Source organism: Crotalus tigris, unplaced genomic scaffold (genome assembly GCF_016545835.1).
Source record: "Crotalus tigris isolate CLP2741 ecotype Arizona unplaced genomic scaffold, ASM1654583v1 scf7180000017591.2836849, whole genome shotgun sequence".
Taxonomy (NCBI): domain Eukaryota; kingdom Metazoa; phylum Chordata; class Lepidosauria; order Squamata; family Viperidae; genus Crotalus; species Crotalus tigris.
In genome coordinates this window covers 1,532,682-1,550,717 of record NW_024096497.1, presented here as the reverse complement: position 1 = coordinate 1,550,717, position 18,036 = coordinate 1,532,682, and the positions used below count along the sequence as shown (strand labels likewise).

The 18,036-nt window shown below is 41.3% G+C and overlaps 1 protein-coding gene across 2 annotated transcripts in view; it reads right to left on the bottom strand.

The window, feature by feature from the left end:
* ODAD2 (outer dynein arm docking complex subunit 2) overlaps positions 1-18,036 on the bottom strand; it is a 98,243-nt gene that overhangs the window by 65,906 nt on the left and 14,301 nt on the right. For both annotated transcript variants that reach the window (XM_039363957.1, XM_039363947.1), the window contains exon 10: positions 11,632-11,776. In XM_039363957.1, coding sequence (XP_039219891.1) covers positions 11,632-11,776 — 145 coding nt within the window. The remainder of the gene's footprint in view (positions 1-11,631; positions 11,777-18,036) is intronic.

The window sequence follows — 18,036 nt, the reverse complement described above, 5'->3', positions numbered from 1 at the left end:
ATACATGGAGCAAACTTCAAATTAAAACCATCACCAGTTTTTTTTTAAATGAAGAATGAAAACAAAATTGCATGATATGGAGAAAAAAAATTCCAGACTGGGTTCAGAATGTAGGTTTCCACTGTTGCTCAAACTTCTCTCAGGCATTTTCTTTACATCCTGACTTTATGACCTTTGTGGAGCTGCAAATGTATTTATATAGGCAAAGTCTGAGTCTATGCAGGTTGTTACATCCCATTGGAATAGTGACCCATGTTGATGTTGGAGCATCTGATACATGCTCTATCTTGTTCCTTATTGCTATTTCTTTTTTGAATCATTTTTCCCTGATTTTTGTACAGTATTTTCAATTCTTATAATCTGCCCAATCCCTGAGGTCTATAGGCACACACATACAGCCATTTATGAAAGAACAATATGTAATTATAAAATCCAAAAGTTAAATACAAAGGGTGAATAATGCCACTGGGACCACCAGGAGCTAAAGTTCTCAAAGGTATCAAAGTATAGTTTCATGAAAAGAGAAGAGAATTCCATACAATGAGAGCCACCACAGAGAAAGAGTGTCATCTAGCACATAATCCAGTGTTACTGGATGCTTACTGAAAACAAGCAAGTCTGTTTTGATATGGTTTAATTTGAAATGTTTTGTCATACTAAGATGCTTATAACCTCCAGACACCAGTTCTGAACTTCCAGAATATCGCTGGTTTGGCCCAAGGTAGCAACTTATAATTAAGTGCCATCAGTCTGGTAATACCAATAACATATCACCTTGAACTGATAGATGATCTCTCCCAGTGGTTTCACACAGAGGTTAAAACAACATGAGAAAGAGTTCTGAGTCCTGTCAGGCTCTGTGCAGGCCTCTCATGAACTCAAAAACTGAATATGAATAAGGAACCACCGACTGAAGAACAGAATCATTGTAAAACAGTGCTCACTACTTCTAACCCTTGTAGATGATCCAGAATGATACTCCTATTGAGAGGTCTCACAGGATCAAACAATGTATTCTCCAATCAGCTACTCGAAAAAACAGAAAAAAACAGAAAATTTTGTTTCTGTCCCTTGATTTAGTTTGAATCCTGACTGAAAAACATGTAGGTAATTTGTTTCCTCTGTGATCCTCTGTAACTGATTCCCAATACCTTCATAACAAACTTGCTCCAAAAGATAGAGCTGGAGAGTAGGCAAACACAGCTGGCTTAAGGAATGGCCTTTTTAAGAAAGAGATTACTTACCTCCTTCAAACAAAGCAGAATTACTATCTTTCTCAAAAACAAAACAAAAAACTTGCATAGATTACCTCTCAGAGTTAGCTGGTTACATCCTGTCAAACTTCTTGAAAGTGAGAAGAAATGTGGGTCTAGCCTACAGATAGCAGCATTCAAATTACAGAGAACTCATATACTTGTGCAAAAGAAATATAAATTACATAATAAGAGGCTGTCTCACTCATCCCTTGGGCTCTACCAAATTAACATAAAGCCCAGAGTGAATAAAAATGATTTTATTTATCAGAAAGCCACAAACTCATTCAGCATGGTTTTAAAAAATGAGAGCTACTATACATAAGAAAGGCTAGCCTCACTATGCCCATCTATCAATTCCATATTGTTTTTTAAGTGAGAAGGGATCAACATTCAAAGAAGACAATAGATTTTGAGGAAAAGCAAAACACAGAATTATGCTGCTTTCTCCTTTATTTCAGTTTGTTTTTTCCACTCTGATCTCTTCTTTGTCATCGCAGATGTTATGTCCCGAGCCTTGCAAACGGCTCGGGCGTTTGCAGGCAGTCCCGGGCAGGTGTAAAGCTGCCCGGGACCAGACAGGCTGTCGCCAGCGCCGTGCGCATGCGCGGGTGCTGGCGCGGGAAAAGTAACCCATTTACCCGGGAGTTGCCTATATAAGAGGCTGTGAGGCGTTTGGGCTGAGCTGAAGCCATCTTCCTGTAAGCTGAACGCTGAATAAAAGAACCTGAGAACTCCAGCTGCTTCTCGTGTCTGTTTTCCCGCCAAGGACGCAACACTGGCGACGAAGGTGGGATGCCTTGCACTACCTGGAAAGGAAAAAGTGTAAGCTTACCCAAGGAGTCCTGAGCGGCGGAAGAGGAACGGTGTTGACTCAGCAGCTGCCCGCCAATCCAGTGCGCATTCGGGGGTAGGCTGGCTGATAGACCCGTCTCCTGAAGATCCGAAGATGGCGAAAATCGGAAGGCTTGCGGAATTCGACGTCTCACATCCAGAGCGGTGGGAGTCCTACGTATCCAGAATGGAGAACTACTTCAAGGCAAACCAAGTGAGGGAAGATAGCTTGAAGGCTGCCACCCTGCTTTGCGCTTGCGGCCAAGACGCCTTCGAAATCGCAGAAAACCTTGCAGCACCTGTTCCAGTAGAGTCTGTAAGCTACGCAGACCTGAAGAAGCTGCTGAAGGACCACTTCCACCCCAAGGTGTCCGTTATCTCATGGCGCCACACCTTCGAGCAGAGGGATCAACGGTCCGGGGAGTCAGCCAAGGAGTACATCGCCGCGTTACGGAAGGCCGCCAAGCCCTGCGAGTTCAAGGACCTCGAGGAACGACTGAGGGACCGATTCGTGTGCGGGTTGAGGCATCGAGAGCTACAACAGAGACTTTTCGCTAAGGAAGAATTATCCTTCCAAGACGCTTTAAGGGAAGCCACCGCGGAAGAAGCAGCAGGCGGCGCCGTCAAGAACATGCGGCCGATCAGAAGCAGTGCAGAGGGTGCGTCCGTGCACCAAGAAGACGTCCGACGAAACTCCGAGGAGGATCCGGACGAAGAAGTCGACCGTCTACACCCCGCGAAGGGAGAAAATCAGAAGGAAAGCTCTTCAGCTCCGCTCAAGTGCATCGGCTGTGGAGGTCGCCACAGGAGAACCGACTGCAAGTTCCGCTCCGCTACCTGCCGGGCATGCGGCAAACAAGGGCACATTGCAGCTGTGTGTCTGGGCCGACGAAAGGCACAACCTCAAGAAGAACGCCTGAAGGGTACCAGAGTCCCCAGCCAGAATAGGGTAGGTTTTTGCGCTTCGCGTAGAAACATTTGTAGGACAGGCACACACAAGCCCATGAAGAAAAAGCTGTCACTCAACGTGAAGCTACAAGGGGTTCCATTATCTATGGAACTAGACACAGGGTCCGCCCTTTCCATCATTTCATTGCATACATTTAGGAAGATTTGTTCCAGTAGTGGGACTAAGGCCAAGTTAAGGCCTTCTGATATTGTATTAACTGATTTTCAGAACTCAAGAGTGTGTGTTAAGGGGGAGGCCACCCTTAACGTGCAATACAAGAGTTTTGAAGGTCCACTAGACTTGTTAGTAGTAGGGGGTGAAAGAACGAGTCTCATAGGACTCGATTGGTTTGAGGCCCTGGGGATACACGTCACAGGACTCAACAGCTTACAAACACTCGACCTACAGGAAGTCTGCAAGGAATTTGCAGATGTTTTCAGCCCCCAGCTGGGCACATTCAAAGGACCACCTGTGTCCTTAAAGCTAGACCCCACTGTCACTCCCATTAGGATTAAAGCAAGAAGGGTCCCTTTTGCTTTAAAAAGTAAGATTGACACTGAATTAGACAAACTAATCCAACAAGGAATCCTAGAACCTGTTGATTCCAGCCCATGGGAGACCCCCATTGTCACGCCTCTAAAGGCAAATGGGGACATTCGCATTTGTGCTGATTACAAATGCACACTCAATAAGGCATTGCAGCAACATGCCTATCCTGTTCCTGTGGTCAGTCACATCCTGGCCTCTCTCAAGGGGGGGCGTGTTTTTGCAAAGCTTGACCTAGCTCAAGCATATCAACAGCTGCCTGTTGATAATGATGCTGCCATAGCTCAGACTATTGTGACCCACAGGGGAGCCTTTAAGGTAAAAAGGCTGCAGTTTGGAGTGAATGTCGCTCCTGGGATTTTCCAAAGCGTAATGGAAAACACACTACGAGGTATACCAGGGGTCTGCCCCTACTTTGACGATGTCTTGATTGCAGGAGACTCCACACACATTCTAGCTGAAAGGCTTAGGGCTGTCCTGTTAAGATTCAGGAAATCAGGCCTTAAGCTCAGAAAAGACAAATGCAAGATTGGGGTGCCTTCTACTGAATTTCTGGGATTCAAAATTGATGCTGCTGGGATTCATCCTGCTGAATCCAAACTAACTGCTATTTTAGAAGCACCCAGGCCAAAGTCTAAGGCCGAACTTCAGGCCTTCTTAGGCCTCCTGAATTTCTACAATTCTTTTCTTCCACATAAAGCTAGTGTAGCTGAGCCTCTTCACAGGCTACTAGACAAACAAGCTGTGTGGCTGTGGTCACAAGCACATGAGGCTTGCTTTAAAGAAGTCAAGGCCTTGCTCACTTCTAACAGTGTTCTTGCACATTTCAACGAGTCTCTTCCTGTGTGCATCGCTTGTGATGCATCCCCCTACGGGGTTGGAGCTGTCCTGAGTCACCTCAGGTCTGATGGAACTCAGGTTCCTATTGCATACTACTCCAGAACACTGTCTTCTGCCGAGCGCAACTATGCTCAGATAGACAGGGAGGCTCTGGCTGTTGTTGCTGGAATTAAAAAATTCCACGATTTTCTATATGGCAGGCATTTCACGGTCTTCACTGACCATAAGCCTCTGCTGGGACTGTTTACCACACGTAAGCAGACTCCCCACATCATTTCCCCTAGAATGCTTAGGTGGTCTATTTTTTGTCTGCATATGATTTTTCATTACTCCACAAGCCTGGGAAAGAAATGGGCCATGCTGATGGCCTCAGTAGGTTGCCTCTGCCAGTAGTAGAAGCTGACCCCGCGCCAGCTGTCAACATTCTATCAATCCAAGCCTTGCCCGAGCTCCCTCTTAGTGCCAGGGATGTTACCGCTGAAACAGGTACAGATCACACACTTTCACGTGTCCGCTCCTGGGTCCTGTCCGGGTGGCCTGAGCACTGCCCTAGTCCTGAGTTTCAGAGTTTCTGGTCCAAAAGGAACGAATTGTCCCTTTCTCAGGGTTGTTTGCTTTGGGGAAACAGAGTTGTCATTCCCACCTCAATGAGGCTAGGGTCTTAGAATCCCTCCACGAGGGTCATCCTGGCATTGTTCGTATGAAGGCTCTTGCACGCAGCCACTTGTGGTGGCCTGCTTTAGATAAAGATATTGAGGCTAAGGTACACGCATGCCACATGTGCCAACGATCTCGCCCAGAGATGCCCCAAGCTCCTGTGCATAAATGGGAGGAAACACAGTCCCCATGGTCTAGGGTGCACATTGACTACGCTGGGCCCTTTCAGGGCCAGTTCTTCTTGGTCCTTGTTGACAGCCATTCAAAATGGCTTGAGGTTGTGCCTGTCTCGTCCACCACCACTGCAAAGACTATTCAGGTACTGAGGGGGATTTTTGCTGCACACGGGCTGCCAGATGTCATTGTGTCTGACAACGGCCCTCAATTCACCTCCTCCGAATTCCAAGCTTTCTTACAGGCAAACCTGATTCGTCATGCCACATCTGCGCCTTTTCACCCATCCACCAACGGTATGGCTGAACGCATGGTGCGCATCGCAAAGGACGCCTTGAAGAGACTCACCTACGGGGACTGGCATCACAGGTTGGCTGACTTTCTCCTTTCTTATCGCACCACACCGTCCACTTCTACAGGGAGAAGTCCAGCTGAACTTCGTTGGGGGCGCCAACTTACTACGAGACTTGACCGGTTGCATCCGGACAGACTGCCTTCATCTACCTCACATCCTAGGGCACCTAGACAACTACTTGTGGGTGCCCCGGTTTGGGCTCGCAATTACGGGCCTGGTCATACATGGGTCCCCGCTTCTGTGTCCAGGATCACAGGTCCTCTCTCCTACGAGGTTGCCCTGGACAACGGTCGTGTCCTGCGTCGGCACATCGACCAACTCCGCTCTAGGCGGGACTTTTCTGCTGAAACTCCTGGGTCTTTTCCAGGGGGGGAGGGGGACCCTTTGGAGCAAAGGGAAGGGCAAGAGCTACTGCCCATCGCCACTGAGGGAGCCACAAACGGCTCGTCCCAAGGTTCTGCAATTGCTCCGAAAAGGAAGTCTTGGAGCTTACCCACACAACAGGCACTCACGCCTACTCCAGCCAGGGAGTTACCCCGGGGGCATACTCACTTTCCACACACAGCACACAGCACTCCAGCAACGGAGGATACCCGGGGGCATCCCAACAAATCATTCCCCGCAAGAGAGCTGGCACACAATGCCCAAGGTTGGCCTGACCTTACCCCAAATCCTACAGGGGGTCAAACATACACAGAGCTAGTCGAGGAACCAAGTCCCGACTACAACACCCCTAGCACAAATCAGGGGACACCTGAGTTTTGGGAGAGTACAGAAACCCACACGAGCCCAAACACAGAATGGGGTTCAGGGAATAGACAGCCTCCTGACAGGTCTTGGACTGACCTAGGGGGTTCTACAGAGACGCCCAGCAGTGGCTATCACTTCAAGGGGCCTGAGGGTCTACAGCTAGGTAGGACAACCAGGTCACAAAGCAACAGAAGCCCTGGCCTGACGAGCCCGGTGGGCAAGCAAGCAGGCCAGGCATCGGGGCACAGTCCTTGGAAGACACCAGGGCACAGTAGAGAGAACAGGCTCATGCCTCCCTCCAGTCAGGGGACTTATGCCAGTAACCCAGAGCTAAGAAGGTCACAGAGAGCAAAGAAATCTCCTAAGTACCTAGAAGATTACATAACATTGTTGGCAAGACAGAAGCCAGTAAACAGTGGGAACACTGGGGAGCAAATTGTCGTGTAAAATAAATGTTGTATGTTGATAGTAGTTTTAGCCCGGGGGAAAGGGGTGTTATGTCCCGAGCCTTGCAAACGGCTCGGGCGTTTGCAGGCAGTCCCGGGCAGGTGCAAAGCTGCCCGGGACCAGACAGGCTGTCGCCAGCGCCGTGCGCATGCGCGGGTGCTGGCGCGGGAAAAGTAACCCATTTACCCGGGAGTTGCCTATATAAGAGGCTGTGAGGCGTTTGGGCTGAGCTGAAGCCATCTTCCTGTAAGCTGAACGCTGAATAAAAGAACCTGAGAACTCCAGCTGCTTCTCGTGTCTGTTTTCCCGCCAAGGACGCAACAGCAGAGAACTGAGTATTAGAAAGGAGGTAAATATCCATATTGCTTCTATTCATTTTACAGGAACATTTAAAGTATACTTTACCCATTACTTGTAGGACATGGCATACAGAAAGCCATGGGTGCTACAGCATGGGTGCTACACTGAATAGATCTTTTAACAGTAACCTCTTTTCTTCCACCTTCCCTCCCACTCTAGGACCAGAATGTATAGAAGGCACATCATTTCCTGGCCATGTTTCTGCTTGATGTCAAACACCAGAGGAAACTGCTGAATTCTTCTTAAAATAGAGCAGATAATAGAGAGGAATCTGGGGAAGTTCTGCTCTTAGTATCTGGCAAGAGTTGCAACTGCCACAAGTGGGTGTGAGGTCATGGCTGGGCCTGAAATAATGTCTGCAAAAGACATTTAACAAGACTAATCTGGGAAGACCCATCACTGTTTCATACTGTCAAGAAAACAACAAGCAGCTGAGCTTGAATAAAAAATTGGGCAACTGAATTGCACTAAAGCCAACAGATTTTCTAAAGAAAAACCAAACCATATGAACAGAGTATTCAAATATGAGGGGAGCAATGCTTTCAGGGAACAAGCAAGACCAGCAAGCAAACTCCTTAAATTCAAAGAATGATGTTATTCATACATTCCAGCAAGTTGAATAATTTCTAAAAGATAGCATGCAGGCTTTGGAGTGATTAGCAGGTAACTGTTAGATGAAAGACTCCCTGAGTCCATAAAGTAGACCTATGGATAAAGAGATCTAGCTACAACGTTGTGGCTTGTAGCTTACAAGGGCTTTTTTTCTGTACAGGGAAATGGTAAGACTTTGGTAAGCTGATATCTGCTGCTTGGTAGTCTGTCTTTCAAACACAGGGGGCAGTGGGGTAGACTGTGATGTCCACCACCAGCTGCATAAATAGAACATAAACCCCAGTCTGCACTGATACCTCAAAAACTACATCTTTGTATTACCTAAGGCAAGTTCTCTTTTGGTATGGTAGGATATCATGACTCTACTTAGTTCCTATATTGGACTGGGCCCAATGTCTCCAGCAGCCTTCAAAGTTATGACAGTGAGAACAGCAAAGTAACATCTTGACCTAACAGTAACCATATCAGATTTCTGTGCATGAAGGTTTTGAAGCAATTTGGAACCGATCAAATGATGTTGCCTGGCTTTGAGAGCCAATTTTTTTTTTCAGTCTGTGGGGTTTATTTGAATCTGAAAAAAGCTCATATTCCTTTGAAATACTGTAGCTTTGCAAGTGATCCTTCTCTCCCTCCAGCTCCTGGGTTCTCTCTCGCCAATTCTTGTAGAAATTCACCATCCTACTTCTATCTATATTATTTATACTGCCAGCAGTATACATTTGTTGATATTTACTATTTGTTGATATATTATCACTTCACTCTTGAAATTTTTTATATGCAACAGATGATGCATTTGCATATTTTCTTTTTTTACAAGTGGTCTTCCTTTATATAACTTCTCATCATAGAAATATCTCCCTGATGCTGCTGCTGATGATGATAGGGAAGTTATGAGCAAGTTATGCATAGGGTAGGTTGAGATTTATTAGGAGAATTGTGATGGTTTGAAGGAAGGGTAAGGTTAAACAGTTTTCTTTGCATTCTCTTACTGGTTAGCTGAAATGAGGAATGCTGATTGGTTTAGGGAAAATTGGCTTATCTAACTATGAGGAAAGCAAACCCCCAACACAGCCTACAACTATTTGATTGGGCAGAATTGCTTCCCAGCACAGTCAGTCATATTAAACTCATTCACAATGTGAATAGATGATGGAAAACAAAAGGGCAAAATCTAGAATCAGAACTTCAAGATCATAGGGATGTCCCCAAAACAATTTTTTTATCTCTTTCAGAAGAAAGGATTTTTATGCACAATTCTATGTTTCTCTGTATTAGACTGTGTACACGACAGATAGGTCTTGGCACATGAAAATGGCAGATCACCCCTATAAATTAGGCACTTATTTAACAGTGATTTTAATCACTATTAAATTAATATTATTTTATTCAGTTCCTATAACTGGATGGAATGTGGCTTCTTTGAGCATTTTTCCTCTTCTAGTAGCCCTTCATGTCTTGAAGTTTGTTTTTCCTTTTCATGAATAATGATACTTATTTTCTATCTTTAATGATAGAATGATACTTATTTTCTATCTTTAAGATCATAAAAAGAACTCTTTCTAATACAACCCTTCCATAAGTCACTTTTCCAGCTGTTATCTGAGAAACTAATTTGATCCAGCAACATTATACATTATTTCAAAAAGTTCATCCAACAAAAGTATGAAACAAATTAAAAAGTCTTTTGTAACTGTTGACATTTATGGGAGTATATAAGAGATGTCTTGTGTTTTATTTTATTTTTTTGGTAAGCCAATCTAAAGCAATTCACTTCTACTTCTTGATTATGAAGGTCTTCATCCAAATAGATAACAAGTGGCAAACATTTATTTTGGAAAGTTTCACTGATACATCACCTAATTAGAAACACTGAATAACTCCAAGGACATTACAACCTAACTATTGCCATTTTTGGAGTAATAAATCATTATATATATTGCATTGCATTTATAGAGGAAAAGAGATGATCTTTCTTCATAATGTGCATTTTTATTTGTGTCCATTTGCAGATTATTAATTTGTCTCTGAGTTTATATTAGATTGTTAATAATAGTAACATTATTGTTATAATTGCTATATCAAAACATCTTGGACAGCATTTGGAAAATCTGTGCATTTCCATCTCTCAATTGCAACAGACTTGGATCTACTTGGATCCATATATATGCTACTTTGATACATTATGATATCCTAAGTTCTTGGAAAGAACTCAGTGTGTAGGAAAGCCAACACTAGCTATGGAATTGGCAGCTGTGATTTTACATTGTTGTGAAGATAATAATTGTATACCAGTTTTCCTTTTGATGGAGCCCAGAGTGATTTACAATGGAACAGCTAAAAATAATGAGTACAAACATTAAGGTTCATTTTTAAAAATAGTTAAAAAGACAAAATGACCACCCATGGGTACATCGTATGTTATTTGCTAGCTTATTAATACAAGATACTGTTTTACTCAAAACCCAATGCTATTTTAATATATTCTCATATTCAAGCAGAAGTGTTCTGGAATTAATTATATAAACACCCAGAGAGAACAAGTCTACTGTTTGTTCCAGTCTTCCAAATATGTCGTATTATTTAAATTTAATAGAAATTCCTCTATAGCATTTTCACAAGGAACTTATGGATAATTCAGTAAAATGAAACAAATAAAGGATTTGCTATTTTTTTTACATTCTTTTGTTTTCCATCACAGCAATTAAATTGATGCGATGTGAAGCCTTGTTTTTATGGAAATATTTTTTTAAAATGTTACTATATAATAAATGAAAAAATAAAATTATAAAAGTTTTTTTGCACCTAGTGTGCCTATAGTTACCAGAAAAGCCACATCAGAAGCATGAACTATTAAGAGTCAAGCTGCTTCTTTGGGGTATTTAATTCAAATCTGAAAGTAGGATTAAATCTTTCATAATTAGTCTTTTGAAATTATATTATTTCAAAATTATAACCTATTTTCAAAATTCTTTTCAAAATTATAATCTATTTTCCAAAGACATGAAACAATGGATGGAAACTAATTAAGGAGAGAACGAAGGAGAAACTTTCTAACAGTGAAAATAATTAACCAATGGAACACTTTGCCTTCAGAAGTTGTGGGTGCCCCATCACTAGAGTCTTTTAAGAAGAGACAGGACAGCCACTTGTCTGGAATGATATAGGATCTCCTACACAAGTGGGGGGTTGGACTAGAAGACCTCCAAAATCCCTTCCAACTCTGTTATTCTATGTACTATGTTCTATAACATGGTTTATATGTACAAATATAATCCAGCAAGGAATTGTATATAAAAACAAAAGCCATAAGTAGTACCTTAAATTTATAGACCTATCAATAAATAAATCCCAACAGAATGAAAAATAATAATAAAATTGGCCAGGTAATATCATGTGATCAGAAGGGCCTAATTCCAGATTGTTGCAAAATCTTCATGCACAGAGACCTGATATGCTTATTGTTAGGTTATGTTTTTACTGTTTTTTTTCTTATGTCACAACTTTGAAGGAAGCTAGAGATATTTCATTGAGATGGATATCTATATAAATTCAATAAATAATACAGAATTTAGAAGATTTAATATTTTGCCACTTTATAATAGGTACCACTGGATTACTTGTCTGTTTTGCAATATTTTGGGCTGAAAGGATATCGTTATAACTAAACTAAATGGTATTCTATAGATCTACTACAACAAAAGTTCAAAAGGTTCAAAAAGATTTTAGGATGCAAACTGATTAGAGAAATCAAAACAATATGAAGAGATTCTGAAATAATAATTTTGAATTTATAATTTAATTAGAAGAGAAGCAATGAAATTCTTTGCAGTCTTTTTTCAAAATTAATTTTTTACCTTTATATATTTCACTAATTTTTGAATTTGCCAATATTCTGATGGCAAATCAGTATTAATTTCCTGATGGCGTTCAGGCTGTTCATCCTCTTCTTCACTCTCAGAAGAACTTTCACTTGCATCTTCAATTTTTGGTGGAGGTTTACTAAACCAAAAAAGAAGGAAAAATGGAGCAAGAAAGGGAGAATCACAGCTAGAAATGATAAACACATTAAAACAAAAGCACAATCTGTAAGTATATGAATCTGAAATTATTAAGAGACAGAAATTTAATGCAAGCCACATTGAGATGGGAATAATCTATTTGACCTATGTATGTATTGAAAAAGATTGGTAAATGTGCTTCATAACAGTTGACAATATGAGTAACAGAATAACAGTGCTGGAAGGGACTTTGGAGGTCTTCTAGTGCAACTCCCTGTTCAAGCAGGAAACCCTATACCATTTCAGACATTTCAGGGGCTGCCACAAAGAAGAGAGAGTCAAGCTATTTTCCAAGGCGCCTGAAGGCAGGACAAGAAGCAATGGATGGAAACTAATCAAGGAGAGAAGCAACCTAGAATTAAGGAGAAACTTTCTGACAGTTGGAACAATTAACCAATGGAACAACCTACCTCCAGAAGTGGTGAATGCCCCAACACTGGAAGTTTTTAAGAAGAGACTGGACAGCCATTTGTCCGAAATGGTATGGGGTTTCCTGCCTGGGCAAGGTCCCTTCCAATATCATTATCATCATCATCATCATCATTATTATTATTATGGATCATCGCACAGTCAGCCAGATGTTCAGACTGGATTTGGCATTCATCGCACAGTCAGCCAGATGTTCAGACTGGATTTGGCATTTTGTCTACCTATCGAGTCCTTACCCAGGACCTGGGATAGGCAGATGTGGATGTTTGATGGTATTACAGGTATCGTCGCAGGATGGAAGCAGTTCCTAATAAGGCCGCCTTTTGCAATTGACTAATAGCGAATTTGTCAATGCCAATGGCGTTCAAGTGGTGCTCCAGTTGTTTTGGGATTGCACCCAAGGAGCCTATGACTATTGGTACTACCCTTGCTTGCTTTTGCCACAGTCTTTCTATTTCTATTTGTAGGTCTTTGTATTTTGTTATCTTCTCCAGTTCTTTCTCGTCTATTCTGCTGTCTCCAGGCACTGCCACATCCACTATCCAGACTTTTTTGTCTTTCTTATCGACAATTGTTAAGTCTGGGGTGTTATGTTGCAGGTGCTTGTCTGTTTGAATTCTGAAGTCCCAGAGCAGTTTAATTTTATCATTTTCTATGACTTTCTCTATTTTATGATCCCACCAGTTTTTGCTTACAGGCAAATGATATTTTTTGCAGATCTTCCAATGCACCATTGTTGCTACTTTGTCATGCCGCTGCTTGTAATCAGTCTGTGCAATCTTCTTACAACAGCTTACCAGGTGGTCCACTGTTTCTTCAGCTTCTTTGCATAGGCGGCACTTACTGTCTGTTGCTGTCTTCTCAGTTTTGACTTTATATGCATTTGTCCTTAAGGCTTGTCTTGTGCAGCCAGAATTAGTCCCTCGGTCTCTTTCTTCAATTTTCCTGCTCTTAGCCATTGCCAGGGTTATTATCTGCTTTCCCAGCTATTTTTTTAATGTATTGGCCATGTAGTGCTTTGTCTTCCCATGCCTCTATTCTGTTCCTCATTTGGTCTTTCTTGTAGGCCAGTTTGGTCTCTCCAGTAGTCAGTAAGCCTTCCTGATATACTAATTTCAGTGCATCTTCATCATTGTTCTTCAGATATTCTTCCAAAGCCATTTCTTCTTCTTCAACCGTCTGATGTGCTTGTACCATTCCACGCCCACCTATTTGCTTTGGTAGATAAAGTCTGTCAATGTCACTGCGTGGATGAAGGGTATGATTTATTGTCATTATTTTTCTGGTCTTACTATCCATTGCTTTTAGTTCTGCTTGAGTCCAGTCCACTATTCCAGCTGTGTACCTAATGACTGGAATTGCCCAGGTGTTGATTGCCTTTATGGTATTTCCTCCATTGAGTTTGGACTTTACGATCTTTTTCACTCTCTTGATGTATTCACCTCTAATCTTTTTCTTGGCTTCAGTGTGCTTGAGGTTGTCAGCTTGAAGGATACCCAAGTATTTGTAGTACTCTTCCTCATCCAGACTCTTAATGTTATTTTCGTGGGGCATCTTGATTCCTTCAGTTTTCACTACTTTTCCTTGTTTGATAGTAAGTGTGGCACATTTGTCCAAGCCAAACTCCATTACAATATCTTGGCTATATATACGGACAGTGTTGAGCAGCGATTCTATTTCAGATGATGTTTTTCCATACAGCTTCAGATCATCCATGTAAAGGAGGTGGGATAGTCTGGCAGATGTTTTTGATGTTTGATAGCCATGTCCTGAGTTATTCAGTATTGTTGACAGAGGAAACAGTGCAATAACAAATAGTAATGGTGATAATGAATCTCCTTGAAATATTCCTCTCTTGATATTAACCTCTCCCAGCCTCTCACCATTGATCTGCAACTGTGTCTTCCATTGTGCCATCGATCTTTGCACAAATTTTCTGATGTTTCTACTGACTCCTGTTATTTCTAGGCACTTGATTATCCAGTCATGTGGCAGAGAGTCAAATGCCTTTTTGTAGTCAATCCATGCCACATTCAGGTTGGTCTTCCTTCTCTTGCAGTTTTCCAAGATCATTTTGTCTATTAGGAGTTGATCTTTTGTTCCTCTGCTATTGGGGCGGTTTCCTTTCTGCTCAGGTGGAAAGAGATTGTTTTCAACTAGATGCTGTTGTACTGCATCAGCTACCACACCAGTTAGTAATTTGAAAGTTGTTGGTAAGCAGGTAATTGGCCTGTAGTTGCCTGGTGTTGCCCCTTTTGCTGGATTTTTCATTATTAGGTAGGTTTTCCCAGTTGTTAGCCACTTTTCAATTTCTCCTCCTTGTAGTATATTGTTGAACTGCTTGGCAATGAGTGGGTGTATAACAGTTAGATGTTTCAACCAAAACCCATGCAGTTCATCTTCACCTGGTGCTGACCAATTTTTGATTTTCTTTGCTCTTTTTTCTACCATTTTTGTTGTTATTACTAGTTCTTTCATTTCAACTTCTGTTTTATTTGCATCCACCTCTTTTAACCAAGCCGCATCCTTGTTGTATTTCTTTGGGTTATCCCATATCTACTTCTAGAACTGCACTGTTTCTTCCTTGTCAGGTACTGACTGATTCATTGCAGTTTCTCCATTGATGGATTGGTAGAAACGTTTCTGATTGGATTGAAATTGGAGGTTCTGCCTATAGTTTGCAATTTGAGCTTCATATCTACTAATTTTCCTGGCTATAGCTGTTATTTGTTGCTTTATTATTTCCAGTGCTTCCTTGATCTTCCTTGTTTCTAAGTGGTATTTTTTGATTAGGTATTCTTTGGTCTTCTTGTTCTTCAGCTTCTTTTCTTTCATCTGTTCTAGCTTGCTTGCATGTGATCTTAACTTGCTGATCTTATTTTCTAGTCTAACCTTCCATTTTTCTGGTGCACTGTTTGTTTGTTTTTCTTCTTTGCTGATTTTGCATCTCAGGTATTCAGTTATAACTGCAGCTCTGCTGTACATTAGTTGGTTTGTTTCTTGCAGTGAATTGGTGCTTATACTTGTTATTGCAGTATTTGCATCTTTTAATGCTTGTGCTAGCTATTTCTTTGGAACAAGCTTCAATGCAGGCAGCCTTATTCTGTTGTTTTTGTGCTGTTCTAGATACTCAATTATTCTTTGTTTCAATTCTTTTATTTCTTTAGTTAGAGGGTTTTGTTCTTCCTGAGGAAGAGGTGCCTGGTTTCCAAATGAGAACAGTTGTATATCTCTGCTGAATTCCTTCACTGCCAACTCCCCCTGGCTTGCCTCTACATTCTGAATTACTTCTGGTAAGGCTTTGATTTCTTTGCCCTGGGTAAACTTTTGCAGTTCGTCCAATTTCTGTTTCTGTGAATACTTTATTTCGTATTATAAATCGGCGTTGATCTGCTAGTCTCTGTTCTGTTATTTCTGATTTTGGATGTTGTTCTTTCCAGAACTGGTGCATTCATTTTAGATATCCACTTCTTGTTGGACTTGATCTGTAGTAACAGATCATTATTTCTTTGTTTTCAATCACTGTGTATCTGCGACGGGTAGAGACCTTTTCTTCCAGTAGTTCTGCAGCTGCTGGCCCTGGTTGCTCAGCCAACAGTCCTGAGTCCTGTAACCCATTTTTCACCAGATATCCAGGAACTCCAATATCTAGCACGGACCTTGTTAACCCGGGCGACATCCGAGCCGGTATGGCATTCTGCAATTTACGTCTCACCATATTTTTTATGGGAGAGACACTCTTTGTCTGACTCCTCTGATGAGACCTGTCCAGTATGGTTGAACCTCTGGCATAGCTCTCATCTTCCTCAGAGTACACAAGCCCCACAACCACATCAAGGTAGTGCCTCACTGGGGGTTGTTGTTGTTGTTGTTGTTGTTGTTGTTATTATTATTATGATGATGATGATGATGGATCATCACACAGTCAGCCAGATGTTCAGACTGGATTTGGCATTTTGTCTACCTATCAAGTCCTTACCCAGGACCTAGGATAGGCAGATGTGGATGTTTGATAGTATTACAGGTATCATCGCAGGATGGAAGTAGTTCCTAGTAAGGCAGCCTTTTGCAATTGACTAATAGCGAATTTGTCAATGCCAATGGTGTTCACGTGGTGCTCCAGTTGTTTTGGGATTGCACCCAAGGCAACTATGACTTCTTTTGCCACAGTCTTTCTATTTCTATTTGTAGGTCTTTGTATTTTGTTATCTTCTCCAGTTCTTTCTCGTCTATTCTGCTGTCTCCAGGCACTGCCATATCCACTATCCAGACTTTTTTGTCTTTCTTATCGACAATTGTTAAGTCTGGGGTATTATGTTGCAGGTGCTTGTCTGTTTGAATTCTGAAGTCCCAGAGCAGTTTAATTTTATCATTTTCTATGACTTTCTCTATTTTATGATCCCATCAGTTTTTGCTTACAGGCAAATGTTATTTTTTGCAGATCTTCCAATGCACCATTGTTGCTACTTTATCATGCCGTTGCTTGTAGTCAGTCTGTGCAATCTTCTTGCAACAGCTTACCAGGTGGTCCACTGTTTCTTCAGCTTCTTTGCATAGGCAGCACTTACTGTCTGTTGCTGTCTTCTCAATTTTGACTTTATATGCATTTGTCCTTAAGGCTTGGTCTTGTGCAGCCAGAATTAGTCCCTCGCTCTCTATCTTCAATTTTCCTGCTCTTAGCCAGCTGCTTTCCCAGCTATTTTTTTTTAATGTATTGGCCATGTAGTGCTTTGTCTTCCCATGCCTCTATTCTGTTCTTCATTTGGTCTTTTTTGTAGGCCAGTTTGGTCTCTCCAGTAGTCAGTAAGCCTTCCTGATATACTAATTTCAGTGCATCTTCATCATTGTTCTTCAGATATTCTTCCAAAGCCATTTTTTCTTCTTCAACCATCTGATGTACTTGTAGCATCCCACGCCCACTTATTTGCCTTGGTAGATAAAGTCTGTGAATGTCACTGCGTGGATGAAGGGCATGATTCATTATCATTATTTTTCTGGTCTTCCTATCCATTGCTTTTAGTTCTTCTTGAGTCCAGTCCACTATTCCAGCTGTGTACCTAATGATTGGAATTGCCCAGGTGTTGATTGCCTTTATGGTATTTCCTCCATTGAGTTTGGACTTTACGATCTTCTTCACTCTCTTGATGTATTCACCTCTAATCTTTTTCTTGACTTCAGTGTGCTGCTGCTGCTGCTGCTGACTATTATTATTATTATTATTATTATTATTATTATTATTATTATTATTATTATTATTATTATTATCTCTTTTTAAAAACCTCCAGTGTTGGAGCACCCATAACTTTTGGAGACAAGTTGTTCCACTGATGATTGCAGCATCTTTTAAAAAAATATCTTTTTTCAGTTTTCCAAGTCAGAAAACATGATACAAAATGCAGCATTTTAATGACCCAACTTATTAATATAATTGTGTCTTTAAAACATTTCATTAAAATAGCTACATATGACTTTTGCTGTTGGAAAAATACTTCCACTGTTTTAAAGAAGTGCTATGCATTTGTTCTCATATTTCATAAATCATTTTTAATTGCATACAATTCATAAAGGAAACTAGCATCTATTTAATCAGAAACCATTTATTCAGCTGAATCACTTTCTTCTGAACACCAAGGTATATATTGTGTTTTTATTTCCTGTTAGTTGCCCAGAGTAATATATTATATCAATTGAACAACAGAGTGAAATAATTTTTCTGAATTACCTGAATTACTGCAACACTGTTAAGAAAGTATAAGATAGATCAGTATTATT